Below are 19,468 nucleotides of genomic sequence, written 5' to 3'. Positions count from 1 at the left end.
TAGAATAGAACACTGGTTTTGACAAGACACGACCCTTTCTTTCAGGAACTTATAGTATAGTGGCAGTGGGGAAGTAAGGAAATCAAGCAAATTGCTGTCAACTGTGAAAGTTGTGTTCTAGCAATGTTGACACATTTCTGGACATGGGTTGAAGAAGGAACAAGGAATTTTCCTTGGGGAGTCAAGGAAAGCTACATTGAGCAGATGTACCTTTTTTTTTTTTTTTTTTTTTGGCAGATGTACTTTTGGATTCTGGTAGGTAGGAGGGAGGGAAAACAACCAAGATTCATAAAACTTTAAAACATTTCTTTTCTCGTTGGTTGTTGATTTTTTTACAATCACTCGTGCAAAACTAATATTTCCTCTCAAGTGAATACCAGCTACAATTACTCCATGTAGACATATTTATCAGTTATCAGTAAACATGATGACTATATTATAAGGACAATATACACATTCAATCATACCCTGTTCCATTTGGAGGACACTTTTGTAATGATATTCTTCCTGGCTGTAGCCTTTATTTTTTAATTATACTTTAATTCCCTTTTACAGCTGTGTTCAAGTATAGAGACCCTATTCTTTTCTTTTATTGAAGTATAGTTGATTTACAACATTGTGTTAATTTCTGCTATACAGCAAAGTGATTTAGTTATACGTGTGTGTGTGTACATACATATATATATATATATATATATATTTTTTTTTTTTAAATTCTCTTCCATTATGGTTTTTCACAGGATATTGAATGTAATTCCCCATGCCATGCAGTAAGATCTTGTTTATTCTTTGTGTGTATAAGATTTTGTTGTTCAGCCGCTAAGTTGTGTCTGACTCTTTGTGACCCCATGGACTGACCCCATGCACACCAGGCTTCCCCATCCTTCACACTCTCCTGGAGTTTGGTCAGATTCATGTCCATTGAATTGGTGATGCTATCTAACCGTCTCATCCCTATGCTTAATCATAGTAGCAGCTGTGTACCCAACACTTAAAACCATATGTAAGACACTGTTCTAAGAACTATATGTATTAATTTATTTTGTTCTCATGACATTAATATCTCTACTGTCCCTTTAAAAGATTCATGACAACTGAGGCACAGAGAAGTCGAGCAACTAACTTAAGGCCACACAGTAATGGCACAGTCAGTATTAGAATTGGGCTGTCTGGCTTCAGAGCTCACTACTTTGAGCAGTATGCTAATGTGACCATACTATTATAGCTTTACCTTTCTAAGATAGTTATTAGGGAAAAATCTCTGCAGCTCATGAAATTCTCCAGGCCAGAATACTGGAGTGGATAGCTTTTCCCTTCTCCAGGGAATCTTCCCAACCCAAGGATTGAACACAGTCTCCTACATTGCAGGCTGATTCTTTACCAGCGGAACCAGAAGGGAAGCCCTTTCACTTCTTTAAGGGATAGGCTATCTTTGACTTGAATTTTTCTGAATTTCTTGACTTCAGTTTTCCAAAGACTCAGTAAACTAGTTGCAGGTTGTCACTGCAGAATGAGCCAGTAGGACTCAGGGACTAGATATCGAATACTTCTCCACATGGAGAAGAGATCATGAGTGGATTCTCACATGACTGTGTCAGGGTTTACATTCAGTTCATACATGAAGAAGATGGTGGTAAAGAGAGTTAGGGTCTTTGTGGTGGAGAAGATCCCTCTACTGATGAAAATGTTCACTTCATTGGGCTGCTAGAAGTATATGGCCCACATTGTTATTTCCCTTAAAGATGTGAGATACTGTGTACTTAAGAAAGGTGCGAAGTGTAAAAGCAACGTTTGGGAGCGCCTACTATGAGCAAAAGAACTGTACAGACTGTACAAAAAGGATCTTCACGACCCAGGTAATCATGATGGTATGATCACTAACCTAGAGCCAGACATCCTGGAATGTGAAGTCGAGTGGGCCTTAGGAAGCATCACTACGAACAAAGCTAGTGGAGGTGATGGAATTCAGTTGAGCTATTTCAAATCCTAAAAGATGATGCTGTGAAAGTGCTGCACTCAAAATGTCAGCAAATCTGGAAAACTCAGCAGTGGCCACAGGACTGGAAAGGGTCAGTTTTCATTCCAATCCCAAAGAAAGGCAATGGCAAAGAATGCTCCAACTATTGCACAATAGCACTCATCTCACACACTAGCAGTGTAATGCTCAAAATTTTCTAAGCCAGCCTTCAGCAATACGTGAACTGTGAACTTCCAGATGTTCAAGCTGGTTTTAGAAAAGGCAGAGGAACCAGAGATCAAATTGCCAACATCTGCTGGATCATCGAAAAAGCGAGAGAGTTCCAGAAAAACATCTATTTCTGCTTTATTGACTATGCCAAAGCCTTTGTGTGAATCACAATAAACTATGAAAAATTCTGAAAGAGGTGGGAATACCAGACCACCTGACCTGCCTCTTGAGAAACCTGTATGCAGGTCAGGAAGCAACAGTTAGAACTGGACATGGAACAACAGACTGGTTCCAAATAGGAAAAGGAGTATGTCATGGCTGGATATTGTCACCCTGCTTATTTAACTTCTATGCAGAGTACATCATGAGAAACACTGGACTAGAAGAAGCACAAGCTGGAATCAAGATTGCTGGGAGAAATATCAATAACCTCAGATACTCAGATGACACAACCATTATGGCAGAAAGTGAAGAAGAACTAAAGAGCCTCTTGATGAAAGTGAAAGAGGAGAGTGAAAAAGTTGCCTTAAAGCTCAATATTCAGAAAACTAATTAAGATCATGGCATCCAGTCCCATCACTTCATGGCAGATAGATGGGGAAACAGTAGAAACAGTGGCAGACTTTATTTTTGGGGGCTCCAAAATCACTGCAGATGGTGATTACAGCCATGAAATTAAAAAACGCTTGCTCCTTGGAAGGAAAGTTATGACCAACCTAGACAGCATATTAAAAAGCAGAGACATTACTTTGCCAACAAAGGTCCATCTAGTTAAGGCTATGGTTTTTCCAGTAGTCATATATGGATGTGAGAGTTGGATTATAAAGTAAGTTGAGTGCCAAAGAATTGATGCTTTTGAACTGTGGTGTTGGAGAAGACTCTTGAGAGTCCCTTGGACTGCAAGGAGATCCAACCAGTCCATCCTAAAAGAGATCAGTCCTGGGTGTGCATTGGAAGGACTGATGTTAAAACTGAAACTCCAATACTTTGGCCAACTGATGTGAAGAGCTGACTCATTTGAAAAGACCCTGATGCTGGAAAGATTGAGGGCAGGAGGAGAAGGGAACGACAGAGGATGAGATGGCTGGATGGCATCACCGACTCAACGGACGTGAGTTTGGATAAACTCTGGGAGTCGGTGATGAACAGGGAGGCCTGGTGTGCTGCTATTCATGGGGTCACAAAGAGTTGGATATGACTGAGCAACTGAACTGAACTGAACTATGAGCAAAATATTGCTTTGGCAGTAGTGGCTGTGTATCTTGAGAGCTAAAACAAGGAGTAGCCAAAATCTAGATGCTTTAATGCTCAAATAACAGCAAGTATGTATACAACTGCAACAAAATAATTTGTCCTTGGTGAAATCTAGTGGTGATCCAGCTTTTGTTTGTTCTCTGATGTTTTTTATAGGCTGATTTTACCTCTAAAGACAGTTTTATCGTTGTTCTTTCTGACACTGTGCTGTAACTGGTTCACCCAAAAGTTGGAGATGGGATATGTAATAAAAAAATTATTTATTTACTTATTTCAATTTTGGCTGCATTGGTTCTTAGTTGCAGCATGTGGGATCTTTCAGTGTAGCTTGCGGGCTCTCTAGTTGTGGCACATGCGCTTATTTGGCCACGTCATGCGTGATCTTAGCTCCCCAACCAGTGAGTCCCCTTCATTCCAAGGCAGATTCTTAACCACTGAACCACTAGGGAAGTCCCATGAATATGCAATTTTTAAAAGTACTCGAAACCTTGTGGGTTCTGTTTTTTTTTTGTTGTTGTTGTTAGCAGTTTTTGAGATTAGGTAGTCCTTTGGACTGCAAGGAGATCCTAAAGAAAAAGAACCCTGAATGTTCATTGGAAGGACTGATGCTGAAAGTGAAGCTCTGATACTCTGGCCACCTGATGCCAAGAACCAACTCATTGGAAAAGACCCTGGTGCTGGGAAAGATTGAGGGCAGGAGGAGTAGGGGACACCAGAGGATGAGATGGCTGGATGGCATCATTGACTCAATGGACATGAATCTGAGCAAACTCCGGGAAATAGTGAAGGACATGGAAGCCTGTTGTGCTGCAGTCCAAGAGGTCACAGAGAGTTGGACAAGACTTAGTGACTGAACAACAACAGCAATCTGCCAGTTCCCTAGCCTGGCAGAAAGAGAATGTAGAATAAATAACCTTTGCTAAGATGTTTACAGGTCAAGATCCTAATAAGTTTCTTAAGTTGCAGACCTAATCTTACAATTAGATTTTTTCCCCCCTCAGGGTGAAAGTCTATGTGCACTTCTCTTCTTTCTGTTCTCTTTAAAAGGTTCTTCTCTGGGCTTGTATGTGTGTGTCTGCTTAGTTGCTCAGTCATGTCTGACTCTTTGTGACCCCATGGACTGTAGCCCACCAGGCTTGTCTGTCCATGGGGTTTCCCAGGCAAGAATACTGGCATGGGTTGCCATTCTCTTCTCCAGGGGATTTTCCCAATCCAGGGATCAAACCCAGGTCTCCTACATGCAAGCAGATTCTTTACAGTCTGAGCCACCAGGGAAACCCTTCTCTGGGCACAGTCACTATAATTTCAGAAAAGCTTAAGGGAATTAGCATTCAAATTTGCTCTTAATTTCTACAAATATAGAAAAACCTGCTAGAGAATGGATACTATTTTCACTGTGGTTTTCTCTCTGTCTGCTATGTAATAGTGTCATAAATCAGGTACATCTAGCAGGAGGAGGAGACGTAGGTGATTGTTTAGTTCTGGAAAAGAAGCTACTTCCTACAGAAAGGATTTCAAATAGCCCCACAGCAAAGCCAGCACTCAAACAGGTTTCCTGTGGGCTATTTCCCCTCCGCTGCCCTGGACCCAAAGCCAAAGTGAAGAAGAGAAATTTCCCTATCACAAAATCTCAAATCTCGGGTAACTCAAGCTGATCTTATAGTGATCAAACAGTTCATCATATTCCAAAAAGTTATAAAAACTAGGCTATTGTAAATTCAAGCATTTTATGAATTTGCTTTTAAGAAGTTTAATAGGATTTACTTTAGAGATTAAGAGAAAAATGAGAGTCAAAGTGGAAACAATTAGATAAGCGATCGCATGACAAATTGGAACACTCAATATAACCAAAAGAATTAAGTTGTAACTACAGTATCTTAACTGTCAGACCTTAAAATATCTTATGTCATATTTTGTGCTTTTGGGACATATGTTGAAATAATTAAGAAATTTTATATTAATCTTTATTTTTACTTTTAAAACATATTGATTAAAAACTTCTCTTTTAATCAAAATACAGACTGCCTAACAGATATTTAAAATCTTTGAATAGTTTTTCTTCAATCTACTTCCATAGGAAAATGAAAGTACATCAGGACAGCACCAATTGTTAGGGAAAAATGAATGTTCTAATGCTACTAATTTAAGCATTTCATTTATAAATGGCATGGGGTGAATATATGAGAAGTGGCAAGAACACTTCTTTCACCAGTTGTGTAACTAGTGGGTTTTCTTTTGTAAAAGAGAATTGTGACGCACCACATTGTTAATCAGCTATATCCCAATACAAAATAAAAAGTTAAAAAGAACTGTGATGCAATTACATTACATTTTATAATGTTCACATTGAAGAAAGTTGATGAATCTTTGGACAGATATTAAATAACATCTCTAGCCCCAAAGTCTAGAGGGCAGTTCAGGGTATTTCCCCAGCATTATTCATTTGGTTTAAGTGGAGAAAAGTGTCACAATAAAAGTGATATCCAAGTTGTTGTAACAACAGCAAAGACCTTGGTTGCTGTGATGCCCAGCTACCTGGCTTCCGCCAGGCCTGCACCCAGCACTGACAATGCAGATAAGCCAGGCCCCTCTGAAGCCGGGATGTCACCTCCCACACCGTATGTCCGGTACACAGGGGAGGGATTCCCCCTTTTCTTACCTGCGTAGTGATCGAACACAGTGGGCACGTATTCCTCGGGGAAGGCGTCGTTGGCGTAGCTCATCAGCAGGCAGGTCTTGCCCACGGCGCCGTCCCCCACCACCACGCACTTGAGCATCTTTTTCTCCTCGTGGCCACCGCAGCCGCAGCTGCTCTCATTTCCCTCCTGGCAGTTCATGCTCGCGGCTCCAGCTGCTCCGCCTGTGCTGTGGTTGTTGCTTCTCCCGCTTCTTCCAAAGCCCATGAAGCCCGCGGCAGGCTTGAGATCACTCTGCCTTACTTTGGGTGGCTGGGATCCTGCGGACTCGTCCGAGGTGGCTGGCACATACCCTCTCACTTACCATACTGATCGGGACAGGTAATGCACTGGGGAGAGTGATTAAAAGCATCTGTCCCTTTCCCCCATCAGTTCAAGTTAAGAAATCCTCATCTTCACTGAATTCTAGGGGTTTCCTGGGAGTCTAGAAATTTCAACAGCTGGAGGGTTTTACTCTGGTCCCCTGTTCTCCAAGTCTGACTGAAGACACTGTGGAATTTTGCTAAATCTTCCCCATTTCCCACTTCACATCTAACATGGAGGAAAGCTGGGCTTTTTTAATGGAGTTTTTCCTTGCTTCCTCCAGCTTGCCGAGTGTCAGGAAATCATGGGTTTCCTGCTGCATTCCATATTAGGATCAGTGGGCTGGAGAAGGCTGCAACAATGGGAGCTCTGTGTGTGTGTGTTTGCATTTCTGGGGAACGCTGCCAGGACATGGAGTGGGAAAACACTAGGGGTCCCACTGCAGACTCAAGCTGTCAGACTTCCTGTTTCATCCAGGGCTGGGGAGCCTGTTTGCCTGGGGCTGGCTGGGAAGAGGCTGACGAAAGGATGAAAACCCCGGAGTACTGTCCGCCACAGAAACACAGGGAACACACCAGCCGTTGGAGGATAATATATGACATCATTCCTCACTGAGTCACCAGTTAAAAGCTCTGCAAATTAAAACTGGACAGTTATTCACATACTTAAATGAGAAACCGCAAGAAATTTGTCCTGGCAATAAAGAAGAAAACCTTCTAGTTTCATTGTTTCAAAGGGAAACGTTCTTGTAGATTGTTAGGTTTAAGATGTGTGATCAGGTTTATAAGCTGCCACATTTGAGCTCAACACTCGTACGTGTATTCCAGACACAAACATTTTTATGGTTGTAGCACATAAGAAATCCATCAGATGTGGGATGTTTGCATCTTCTTATTAGCGAATAAACACACATGTCTTGGCTCACCCTTACTTTTGGAAATGAGAGTGTGTGGGACAGCTTTATTGGTTTGTTTCAGGTCTCCAAACGCTGCTTTTTCTTGAACAGTTCCATTTTTAATTTAGTCTTCTCCCCTTGGTCAGCCTGGTCCTCCTCAATTACAAAGAGCCATTGGCACCTAATTTATTTGTCTGTTGGGTCACTCAAAACGAAGCCCCTTTGCAGCACTGAGTGTGATTAATGTTCTCAATCTTAGAAAAGAAGTGGAACTCTGCAAGTGTTTCTGACAAATGGGTCAAGTACGTTTTTGACACGGGAACTGTGTGTTTCTTTGAGATTTTTGAGAATTGATTTTAAGAATTCAGATTATCCAATTGATTTGAGGCGGTTTTTGTTTTTGTTTTTGTTTTTTTTTGCAGGGGTAGGGTGAGAAGTCTGTTTTAATAAGTGGTTATAGAGAATTTTCCTGCCAGTGCGGGAGATGCAAGAGATGTGGTTTGATTCTTGGGTCAGGAAGATCTCCTGGAGTAGGAAATGGCAAACCACTATAGTATTCTTGCCTGGAAAATTCCCTGGATGGGGAGCCTGGTGTACTATAGCCCATGGGGTTGCAAAGAGTCGAACACAACTGAGCACATGTGCACTCACTCATGCATCAATAATATATATATCCACATACATATGCTACTGTATAATCAATATATTCTCATATTTCTTCTGTGTTGGATTGTAGTAACATTCCCCATAGTGTTAGTAGTGTCCCAATATTTCTTTTCTATAAGAAGATGATGTTTTGGTTAGGTTGTTGTGTTTCTACCAAATTATATTGCTATAGCAACTCCCAATGCTCAATAATTTAAAATAACATGTATTTCAATGAGGTATCATTTCACACCTGTTAGAATGGCTATCATAAAAAGTTTACAAGGAACAAATGTTGGTAAGGAAGTGGAGAAAAAGGAACCTTTGTACAGTGTTGGTGGAAGTGTAAGTTGGTGCTGCCACTATGAAAAACAGTATAGAGTTTCCTCAAAAATGTAAAGGTAGTTACTATGGTGGGGGGAGGTTTAGTCGCGAAGTCGTGTCTGACTCTTGCGACCCCATGGACTGTGGCCCACCGGGCTCCTGTGTCTATAGGATTCTCCAGGCAAGAATACTGCAGTGGGCTGCCACTTCCTTCTCCAGGGGATCTTCCTGACCCAGGGATTGAACCTGGATCTCCGGCACTGCAGCGGTTTCTTTACTGACTGAGCTACCAGGGAAGCCCAAAAAAGGCCAAAGAAATATGTACATACCTTATTTAAAAAGTAATGCTGTTGTAAAAATGGCATCAATAGACTTTTTCGACACAGAGTTACCATATGATCTATCAATTCCGTTCTTTGGTATATATATGGAAAAAAATTAAAATACTAATTGGAAAAGATACATGTACCCCATTGTTCATAATAGCATTGTTTATGATAGTCAACATGTGGAAGCAAACCAAGTTGTCCATGACCAGGTGATTGGATTAAGAAGATGTGTGTTTTATATATATATATATATGTAACATATATATATATATATATATGTATATATAACGGAATATTATTCAACCACAAAAAATGAAATTTTGCCATTTGCAGCAATGTGGATGGACCTAGAGAATATTATGCTTAGTGAAATAAGTCAAAGAAAGATAAATATTGTGTGTCCACATATAGGTGGAATCTTCAAAAAATCAAATAAATGCATGTGTAGAACAGAAACCTTAAGTTTGTTTTCTGTTTTGTATCTTTGTTTCCAGTTCCGCATATAAGCAATATCATATGATACTTGTATGTCTTACTTCACCTAGTATGATAATCTCTAGGTCTACCCTCTTTGCTACAAATGGTATTATCTCATTCTTTTTATGGCTGAATAATAGTCTATTATACATTGACTCTTAAAGCTTCACTCTGGAAGTGACACTTCTATTCATTCATTGGTCAAAGCAAGTCACATTCCCATGCTACCCAACATGAGGGTCAGAAGTATGATCCTACCATGTTCCAAGAAGGTGAGAACTAAATATTGATGAACAGCCTGAAAAGTTGAAATAGTTTAAACAACCAGAGATAGGTTAGTTGAGGTTAAGTAAGAAGTGTGAAAGTTGAATTGTTTCATGTTTAGTGCCAATCTGAAACATTTGAAGGCACCTACAACTGCGTGTGATTTATAATTTTATTTTCATTTAGTTTATGTGAAACATCTGGAATATGTTATAACATAAATTACAATAGTAATAATACATTTACAAAATAATACACTACAAAATACAATTGTAATAATAAAATTACAATTGACTCAAGTGTGAAGGCAGCAGCCAAACAAATCTGTGCAGGTAACGGAGTGATTGATAGTGTCAAGAACTCCATCCTGAAGATGAGTAAGGTCACTCTGAGCACCACGTGATGGTATGTCTAGCAGAACTTTGAGGAGGTTCTGCCTTTGACCTTGAACCTGAGATCAGCAGTAAATGTGGCACGGAGTAAATACTCAATTCAACTCAATTCAGAACTCTCAAACGTGGCTGCCCAGTCTGTGTTCCTCCATTACAAATAAATGCTGGGAAAAGAAAGGAAATCAAATTGGGTGAAATTTTGCTATATCTGTGTATAAACCTAAATAGGGTGCCAGCAGACACAGATATTTAAGTACAAGCTGATTTCCACGTGGGCTGCAGTTTAACAGACATTTAAGAGAGCTGAAGCAACCAATTATGGGTCTTTTATCTTTAACTCAAAATCCAACCTGACAGATTGGATTACATGCAAAGATGGATCATGCCAATGCTGTATTTCTCAAGTTAAACTTGTTTCATTGCTATTTAATATTCCTCAACCACATCCCCTCCCTGGCCAAAGTGAATATTTATAGGGGAAAATGTTTATGACATCCTAGTAAAAATGGTCAAAAAAGTTAGAATTTTATTAACCTGCTGATTATATGAATCATATTCTCCATGTGAGAATAAATCTTTTTAAACATTAAAAACTGATCTGAGTCAGGATATTAGAATATTAAAAAAATAATTTTCGAGTAAGTAAAAAAGTAATGAAAGTAAATAAAGTAAATTCAGGGTTGTTCTTATAGGTCCATGAGACAGTACAATTGTGACTACTTGTCTAGATAGAGTGGTCAAGAATATACTTTAATTTCAAAAGTTTATATGTATGAGTTTGGAAGAAGTTTGAAGACCATTTGCTAAAATATTCTTTACCAGATGCATGTACTTTAGTATCTTGGGCCATGTCAACAACTGAGTGGTGGTTTTGTAGCCATTAATTATCTGGTTTACCTCAAGCACCAAGTTACACAAACTTAACAGTACATGGTGAAATCTTGCTGGGCGATATTTCCTGCTTTTTCCAAGAGACCTTAATTCCCTGACTTCCTCTTGTCCTGTGAGCTTTGGCTTCAGATGAGTTTTCCCAAAAGCCGGCAGAGTATTTTTGCATAAAATTCTGATTTCTCTGATTGATTCCAGTTTTAGTCTGACTTTAATAAAAGAGCCTAGACTTTCTCCCTTGCTTTTTTTTTTTTTTTCTTTTTGTGTTTGAAACTAGAAATTATACAGGGAAATAATGCAATTTGGTCAGATACTCTGGCTCTGGACTAGCCTCTACATAGGAGACTGTTAAGACTCCAGACTTAGGAATGTGGGATGTGCTGTGGTTCCCATGATTCTGGCAAGCCCAGCCCAGCCAAAAGTCACTACTCCCTTTCCAGAGAAAGCCTGTATGTGCCTGCGTGCTATGTTGCTTCAGTCACATCCAACTCTTTGTGACCCCATGGACTGTAGTGACCCTGTGGACTGTAGTTTGTCAGGCTCCTCTGTCCATGGGGATTCTCCAGGCAAGAATACTATAGTGGGTTGCCATGTCCTTCTTCAGGGGATATTCCCCATCCAGGGATCAAACCCGCATCTCTTATGTCTCCTGCATTGGCAGGATTCTTTACCACTAGCATCCCCTGGGAAGCCCCAGAAAAAGCCCTCTGTGGGGCTAATATGGAAATCAGGCCTACAGAGGTGGAGGGTATGGTGTGAGGTAGGAAGGCTGCATAGTTTTAGGGGATCTGACCCAAATCCCCGACTGGGACCAAACCTCAAGATGAATTGGAGAACTGCTAAAAGTTAACAGGCTGTCTTGGGATAAGTATGGACTGGAACTGCTCCTCCCCAAGTCTAGAGCCACCAGGGACCCTTGTGGATTTGTGTTTTTCAATCTTTCAGGCTACCTGTACTCGGCCTCTGGACAGTGTCCATGTCATATCATATCATATATCATATCATAATCATATGTCAGCCACGTCTTCGTGGATATGATCTTTTTATAGTTCCAGAAATGGCTTTCATTTTTCTTGCTTAAAGGAATTTTCTCTCTTTTCCAAATCTCTTAAATCTGATAGAAATAGATTACTTGCAGATCTAAGACAGATGGAAACTTCTTTCTGTCTTAGGAAAGAAGAGGCCAATTTGACCAGTAATGGTTGAGGGGTGTGTGTGTGTGTGTGTGTGTGTGTGTGTGTGTGTGTATCTTCTGTGTTTCACTATTGCATACCTTAATTCTGAAAACAAAGCCTTGTTCCAGAAAGAGTCCAGCAGATGATCTAATGTTTTGGTCTCCCTCCATAGAAACTAAGAGGTTAGAGAACTTTGAAGTTCCCCTATCCAGAAAATCTGGAGAAAGAGAACAGTTTAGAAAGAAATTTTACATTGATTCCTGATCTTACAGACTGGAAAGATATATTTTGGAAGGGGGAGAAATTTGAGATTGAAGTGGTATTAGGTTGTTCATCCATCAAGGTCATGGAGTAGGAAATAGTTGCTGGAAATAGCCATCTTAGAGTCCAACAAATATCCTCAATGATTATTTCAACAGGTTAGTGACATGGGCCCAAGAAGCCTAAGGTCATTGGATTGGTCATTGTCTGAGTGAACTAGCATCACAGTGTCACTGCCATAGGTTCAACTTCTGTGGGCTCTGGAGCTTTGTCCCTTCTGTTGCCTGCTTTGCATGTGGGGTCTGTTGGGAGAATGAGAAAGATTGGTGTACATTTTTTGTCTCTGTTAGAAAACTTGAAATTTGACCTCTGCTTAGGATGCATTATTGTTATATAAAAAATTAATATACATAGATTGAGGACTTGAAGTTCCTTTCAACAATAATAGGTGATATGGGATATATACAAGACATAATATGTACAAGATATATTATGCACGAGGAGGCATTTTGGTTGTGACTGGATGCAACACAAAAATGAGTCCTCCTGAGAGCCTACAGGTTACCAGCCAACTCCTTGTGGTGAAACACTAAATGCGGAGGAAATGCAATTCTACTCTGTAGATTAATGTATCTGTGTCCTTCTTGAACATCCGTGTGCTAATTGATTTGTGTGTAAAAATTATGTGTCAGAAGAGAGGAGACAAAAAGACTACTAAGCATGAGATGCAATCACAGCTCAAGTCTCCGATTCAGAGCTTGTGCATGACAGGGCCTGAGAGGCAAGGTCCGAAAACCAGCTCCCAGTGGGATAAGTGGAAAGAGAGTTAGGGGGAAAGAAAACACCTTCAAACTAGTCTATCAAAATTCCCAGGAGAGAGGAAAGAAGAGAAAGTTTTCTGTGATTATAATGCTAGCAACCCTGGGCACAGTACAGATGGAGCCATTACGTAGAAGGACACATGGTTTTCAGGTTGAGAGCCCTAGAAAATCAGTCCCTGACAGAAAGAGTTGTTAAGATGGGGAATTCTTGTGACGTGAGAATTCCAGACAATTTTATGCAATTTTCTTTTTTGGTTGTTCTTCTATTCACTCTTTATTGTGCTGATTTATTAAAAGCACTGTGGGTATTTAAAAAATGTTAAATAGTGGTTTCTAGTGTGCATCTATTGTTTTTGACTATATTATACTTGGTAATTATTTTGTACTTTTCCTCACTTTTTGGAAAACTAAAAGAATTATAATTAATTTTGTGAGATGCATATCTCCTTTGTCTGCTCTGGAAGTTTAAAAGTAACTTCTTTTTACTTTAATTTTGTATGATAAAATCATATTATTTTTACTGATAATAATGGGAGAATTGACAATATATTCAATACTTAAAGTGGTTTTGTTTTTGTAAATTTCAGGTGTACTTTTTTTAATCTATCTTTATTTCACTTTTTCATATCAAAGAAAGATAATCCTTTAAAAATGCCCAACATTCTTGTTTGATTCCAACACATAGCAAACTCCAAGTACCAAAAGATTTATTTCTGTTTGACTTTCATTTTTATTGTGTTTCAAAATCTTTCCAAATCTCAATCTCATTGAATCTGGAAGGAACTTTTTGTATTTATTAAATCCAACTTTCTAAGCAATAAAGGAACTTTCTTTACAACATGGCTCACAGGCTGCATCCTTTTCGTGACTATTATTGTTCACTCTATAAAACAGCTATAGCTATTATTTACTATTTTAATAATTAAGGTGTGGTTGGCTCTATAGTAGACATTTGTTGTTTTTTCCTATCTAAGATATCTTTCCTCGTTTGATGATAGCAATTTTCCTTCTGCTCTTTTTTATCCTCAGTACAAGCTGCTCATCTGGGGCTAACCCCATGTTCTACTGCAGGAGTGGGCATATGATCCAAGAATGGTGGATGAGAATTATCTTTAGAACTTCAGCTGTTTCTCTCTGGAAAGAGGTGCTCTTCTTCCCTAAAACTTCTCTAAGGATCACATAAACTTTTTGTTGGTGCCATTATTTGCCACCAGATGTAAAGATCCTGCCTGATGCTGATAATGATAAGGGCAATAAAGTAGTTTTTATTTTATAACTGTTTAATCCTCTCCTAAAACTTATGAGGTGAACATTATTATTATTATCTCCATTTCTATGATTAAAGAACTGAGGCTAAGTGAAATCAGGTGATTTGCTAGTGTCAGGCAGCTAAGAAGTAGTGGATCCAGGATTCTAAGTCTGGCAGCTTTCTTCTAGAGCTAAGACTTTAAACCATTATATCGATACTACAGAGAAACACAGCTGAAACATAGAGAGAAAAACAGATTCCAGGTCACACAATTTGAGTCCTTGGATCCAGCTATTAACACAGCTCTAGATTTCCCTTTTGAATACGTCAGTGCATTCCCATTTTGATGGAAAATAATTTGGGATGTATTTCTATTATTTACACATGAAGGAGCCCTGGTTAATGCCCGAAAGATGGAGGGGAAGTCTTAGGTAAACTATGCTTTGCATGTGGTATTCAAGACAATGCATAAACAGAGGACTTGCTTAATAATTCTATGCCTGCTTAACAAAGGTATGAAATGTTGGAGGAGCATTCCAGACACGTGATTATAATGAGTTGATTTTCTGTTCAAACTTATGCTTTTGTTTTTACATGGTACTATAGACCGAATGTTTGTGTCCCCTCAAGGTTTATATGTGGAAATCTTATTCCCAATGTGATGGGGTTTGAAAGTAGGGTCTTGCAAGGTGGTTAGATCATGAGGATGAAGCCCTCATGAATGGGGTTAGTGCCCTTATTAGTGCTCTTTTATAAGAGGGCTCCCTTGCCTCTCCTACCACGTGAGGACACAGCAAGGAGACAGCTGTCTATGGACCAGGAAGTGGGCTCCCACTAGACACCAAATCTATTGGAACCTTGATCTTGGACTACTAGCCTTCAGAACTATGAGAAATAAATTTTTGTTGTTTACAGCAGTCTAGTATTATGTTAAAGCAGCCCAAACAGACTAAGACACGTGGTTAAGAACTAAATAAAAGTCACTTAAGCCCCTATTTGGGTAGACTATAAAAAAAATCCTCAATAAATAATTAATTTTTGCCTTTTAAATAAAAATAAACTAATCACATCTCTAGAACATAGTTATAAATATATAAAAAGATCCTGGGAACATAGTTGGACTCTAACTAACTTAAGCGAAAGCCATTTATAGTTATGTAACTGAGATTTACTATTACTGGGTTTGACTAATCCAGGATTAATGTTGTCAGTAGGATCCATTCTTGGCCTCCTACTTCTGGGCTAGTTCCATCCTCAAGCTGTTGATGAACATGAAAGAGGAGAGTGAATAATCTGACTTAAAACTCAACGCTCAAAAAAAGAAGATCATGGCATCTGGGCCCATCACTTTATGCAAATAGATGGGGGAAACAATGGAAACAGTGAGCGACTTTAGTTTCTTGGGCTCCAAAATCACTGCAGATGGTGACTGTAGCCACAAAATGAAAAGACACTTTCTCCTTGGAAGCAAAGCTTTGACAAACCTAGACAGCATATTAAAAAGCAGAGACATTACTTTGCCAACAGAGGTTCATCTAGTCAAAGCTATGGTTTTTCCAAGTAGTCATGTACGGACATGAGAGCTGGACCATAAAGAAAGCTGAGTGCTGAAGAATTGATGCTTTTGAACTGTGGTGTTGGAGAAGTACTCCAAGTCCCTTGGACTGCAAGGAGATCCAACCAGTCAATCCTGAAGGAAATCAACCCTGAATATTCATTGGAAGGACTGATGCTGAAGCTGAAACTCCAATATTTTGGCCACCTGATGCGAAGAACTGACTCGTTAGAAAAGACTCTGATGCTGGGAAAGATTGAAGGCAGTAGGAGAAGGGAATGACAGAGGATGAGATGCTTGAATGGCATCACTGACTCAACGGGCGTGAGCTTAAGCAAGGTCCAGGAGATGGTGAAGGACAGGGTAGCCTGGCGTGCTGCAGTCCATGGGGTCACAAAGAGTCAGACACGACTGAGTGACTGAACAGCAACAGGCTCTACAACATGGCCCCTGGCATCTCTCTGCCACTCTACAGACATGATGGAGGTAAGTTTCACTTCCTCAGTCACCCAGCCTGTTAGGGAGGAGACTGTGTATCTTGGTATTTCCTTACAAGTCCCTCTCTGACTTGTGTTAAGTGAGATATGCTGATGGATTTAAGCCAATTAAGCTGCACAACTTCTGCCCATGGAATCACAGAGCTGAAAATGGAAAAGGGGAATGAGGGAGGAAACTCTAAATACTGATATTAAGAAAAGAAGTGGAAAAAAAAAGTAATAATACTAATGAGTATAGCTGGTGGTAGCAGTAATAATGATGATGATAAAAATATGACTGTGTGTTAGCATATATTAACATGTATAATCCTTACCACAACTCTATGCTAAGGGTACCAAAACTTCTCACCTTATAGATAGGATTGCTAAAACACAGAGATTAAGTTCACATCCCTAGGAAGTAGCAGAGCCAGGATTCCCACAAGTGCTTTGGCTACAGGATGCTCTTGCCTGTGTTAAGAATGAATGGTTGAGTCATAGTGAGTGTCCTACATTCAGTTCTTCCCACCAATTATGATCTTTGGCCTTTTAAGAGCCCATAACATGCAGTAACATTTAGTGCTGTGCCCTACAATCCATGCCTCATTTGCTCTGTTTGCAGGGATTATATAAACCACATGGGATAACCTATCAGTTACTGAACTCTGGTACTTCAGACCATTTTCTATATATTTATTTTTATTCTTACTGAAGGTGTTGATAAAGCACTGTATTTCTTAGTATATGACCTCTGCAGCTGATTCCAAGGATGAATATTAAATATTCTTCTCTCTTGTTTGTTTTCATGGCTATCTACTGCACAATCAAAAGAGGATTGGAATGAATCTGCAACATTATTGCTTAGATGTGTGACTATAGCCCCAATTTCTTGATTTGATATGGAACAGAAATCATTGAACCTTTTGTTTGGCTCAATTTTTTGTTTTGTTTTGTTTTTTTCCAATAGGTAAATTGGGCACATAATAGGAAGTGTATATTTCCTCCTTCTTTGGGTACAAAAACTTATTGTCAGGTGTATTGACTACCTTTGATACCAGTTAAAAAAAGCAAACAAAAACTAAATACAATTTTTCCCACTCTATTCCTTTCTTCAAAATATATTTTGGACACAATATATGTTCAGAAAATTAAGCCATTGCATTCTCTATGCCATGAAAACACTAGAGATACTGTTACCAGACCAAATCAATTGGATGAATAACAATATTGTAGGAGAATAACTATATCCATTTCCAAAGTTCTTTTTTCTTCAGTTAACATCTGTCTCATACAATTATTCCTAGCATTTCTTAAACCACTGGAATCGGTACAATGCTTAAATCTTAAATTATTCAGGACTGAAGATCTTTTTAAAAAATGTTGAAATTCCCTTTATGTCATTAGGGAAAGCTCCCTTAGAGTAAATGTGAGCTTTCAAAATCTGGTTGAGGGGATGGGATTTGTGAAGCCTGATTAGGTAAACTTTCTGTGATTTTAGATGCAGGCCTGAGTATACTGAAAGAAGCAGATTCCATAAAATGAAGTGACAGTTCAATTGGTTTGATATAACTTTACAGAAATTTAGACTTCCCACTGTCTTTCCTTAAGCCTTTTCTTAACCTCAGACATAATTCTACAATTGACGCTGCTATGACATAGCTTCTCTCACAGTTATGCTAGAAAAATCAAATGAGGAATTGGAGAAGAAGAGGGCTATTCTATGGGGCACTTGTTCTTGTTCAGTTGCTCAGTTGTGTCTGACTCTTTGCAACATCATGGACTGCAGCATGCCAGGCTTTCCTGTCCTTTACCACCTCCCAGAGTTTGCTCAAACTCATGTCGATCAAGTCAGTGATGCCATCCAAGCATCTCATCCTCTGTCATCCCCTTCTCCTCCTGCCTTCAATCTTACCCATCATCAGAGCCTTTTCCAATGAGTCAGCTCTTTGCATCAGGTGGCCAAAGTATTGGAGTTTCAGCTTCAGCATCAGTCCTTCCAATGAATGTTCAGAACTGATATCCTTTAGGATTGACTCATTGGATCTCCTTGCTGTCCAAGGGATGCTCCAGAGTCTTCTCAAGCACTACAATTTGAAAACATCAGTTCTTCAGGGCTAAGCCTTCTTTATGGCCCAACTCTCACAACTATACATGACTACTGGAAAAACCATGACTTTGACTATATGGACCATTGCCAGCAAAGTAATGTCTCTGCTTTTTAATATACTGTCTAGGTTGGTCATAGCTTTGCCTCCAAGGAGCAAGTATCTTTTAATTTCATGGCTGCAGTCAACATCCACAGTGATTTTGGAGTCCAAGAATATAAACTCTGTCACTGTTTCCATTGTTTCCCCATCTTTTTGCCATGAAGTGATGGGACCAGATGCCATGATCTTTGTTTTTTGAATGTTGAGTTTTAAGTCAGCTTTTTCACTCTCCTCTTTCACTTTCATCAAGAGGCTGTTTAGTTCCTCTTTGCTTTCTGCCATGGTGGGGGGGGGATGTCATCTGCATATCTGAGGTTATTGATATTTCTCCCAGCAATTGTGATTCCAGCTTGTGCTTCATCCAGCCTGGCCTTTCATATGATGTACTCTGCGTATAAGTTAAATAAGCAACGAGACAATATACAGCCTTGATGTACTCCTTTCCCAATTTTGTACTAGTCCATTGTTCCATGTATAGTTCTAACTGTTGCTTCTTGACCTGCATACAGATTTCTCAGGAAGCAGGTAAGGTGGTCTGGTATTCCCATCTCTTTCAGAATTTTCCACAATTTGTTGTGATCCACACCATCAAAGGCTTTAGCATAGTCAATGAAGCAGGTGTTTTCCTGGAATTTTCTTGCTCTTTTGGTGATTCAATGGATGTTAGCATTTTATTTCTGGTTCCTCTGCCTTTTCTAAATCCAGCTTGTACATCTGGAAATTCTGGGTTCATATACTGTTGAAGCCTAGCTTGAAGGATTTTGAGCATTACCTTGCTAGCACGTGAAATGAGTGCAATTGTGCAGTAGTTTGAACATTCTTTGGTATTGCCCTTCTTTGGGACTGGAATGAAAACTGACCTTTTCCAGTCCTGTGGTCACTGCTGAGTTTTCCAAATTTGCTGGCGTATTTACTGTAGCACTTTCACAACATCTTCTTTCAGGATTTGAAATACATCAGCTGGAATTCCATCACCCCACTAGTTTTGTTTGTAGTGATATTTCCTAAGGCCCACTTGACTTCACACTCCAGGATCTGGCTCTAAGTGAGTGATCACACCATTGTAAGT

At 39.5% G+C, this 19,468-nt stretch overlaps 1 protein-coding gene across 2 annotated transcripts in view; it reads right to left on the bottom strand.

Annotated features, from left to right (window-relative positions):
• The window catches only part of RHOJ (ras homolog family member J), a 91,226-nt gene extending 84,353 nt beyond the window's left edge, over positions 1-6,873 (bottom strand). Inside the window, exon 1 of one of the 2 annotated variants that reach the window (XM_070469449.1) lies at positions 6,102-6,873. In XM_070469449.1, coding sequence (XP_070325550.1) covers positions 6,102-6,345 — 244 coding nt within the window. In that variant the 5' untranslated portion in view covers positions 6,346-6,873. The remainder of the gene's footprint in view (positions 1-6,101) is intronic. The other variant, XM_070469448.1, reaches the window with a different exon arrangement.
• Positions 6,874-19,468: the final 12,595 nt, after the last annotated feature.

The sequence above is a fragment of the Odocoileus virginianus genome, chromosome 6 (genome assembly GCF_023699985.2).
Source record: "Odocoileus virginianus isolate 20LAN1187 ecotype Illinois chromosome 6, Ovbor_1.2, whole genome shotgun sequence".
NCBI lineage: Eukaryota > Metazoa > Chordata > Mammalia > Artiodactyla > Cervidae > Odocoileus > Odocoileus virginianus.
The sequence above is the reverse complement of the archived record's forward strand: the minus strand, read 5'-3'. Positions and strand labels throughout refer to the sequence as shown.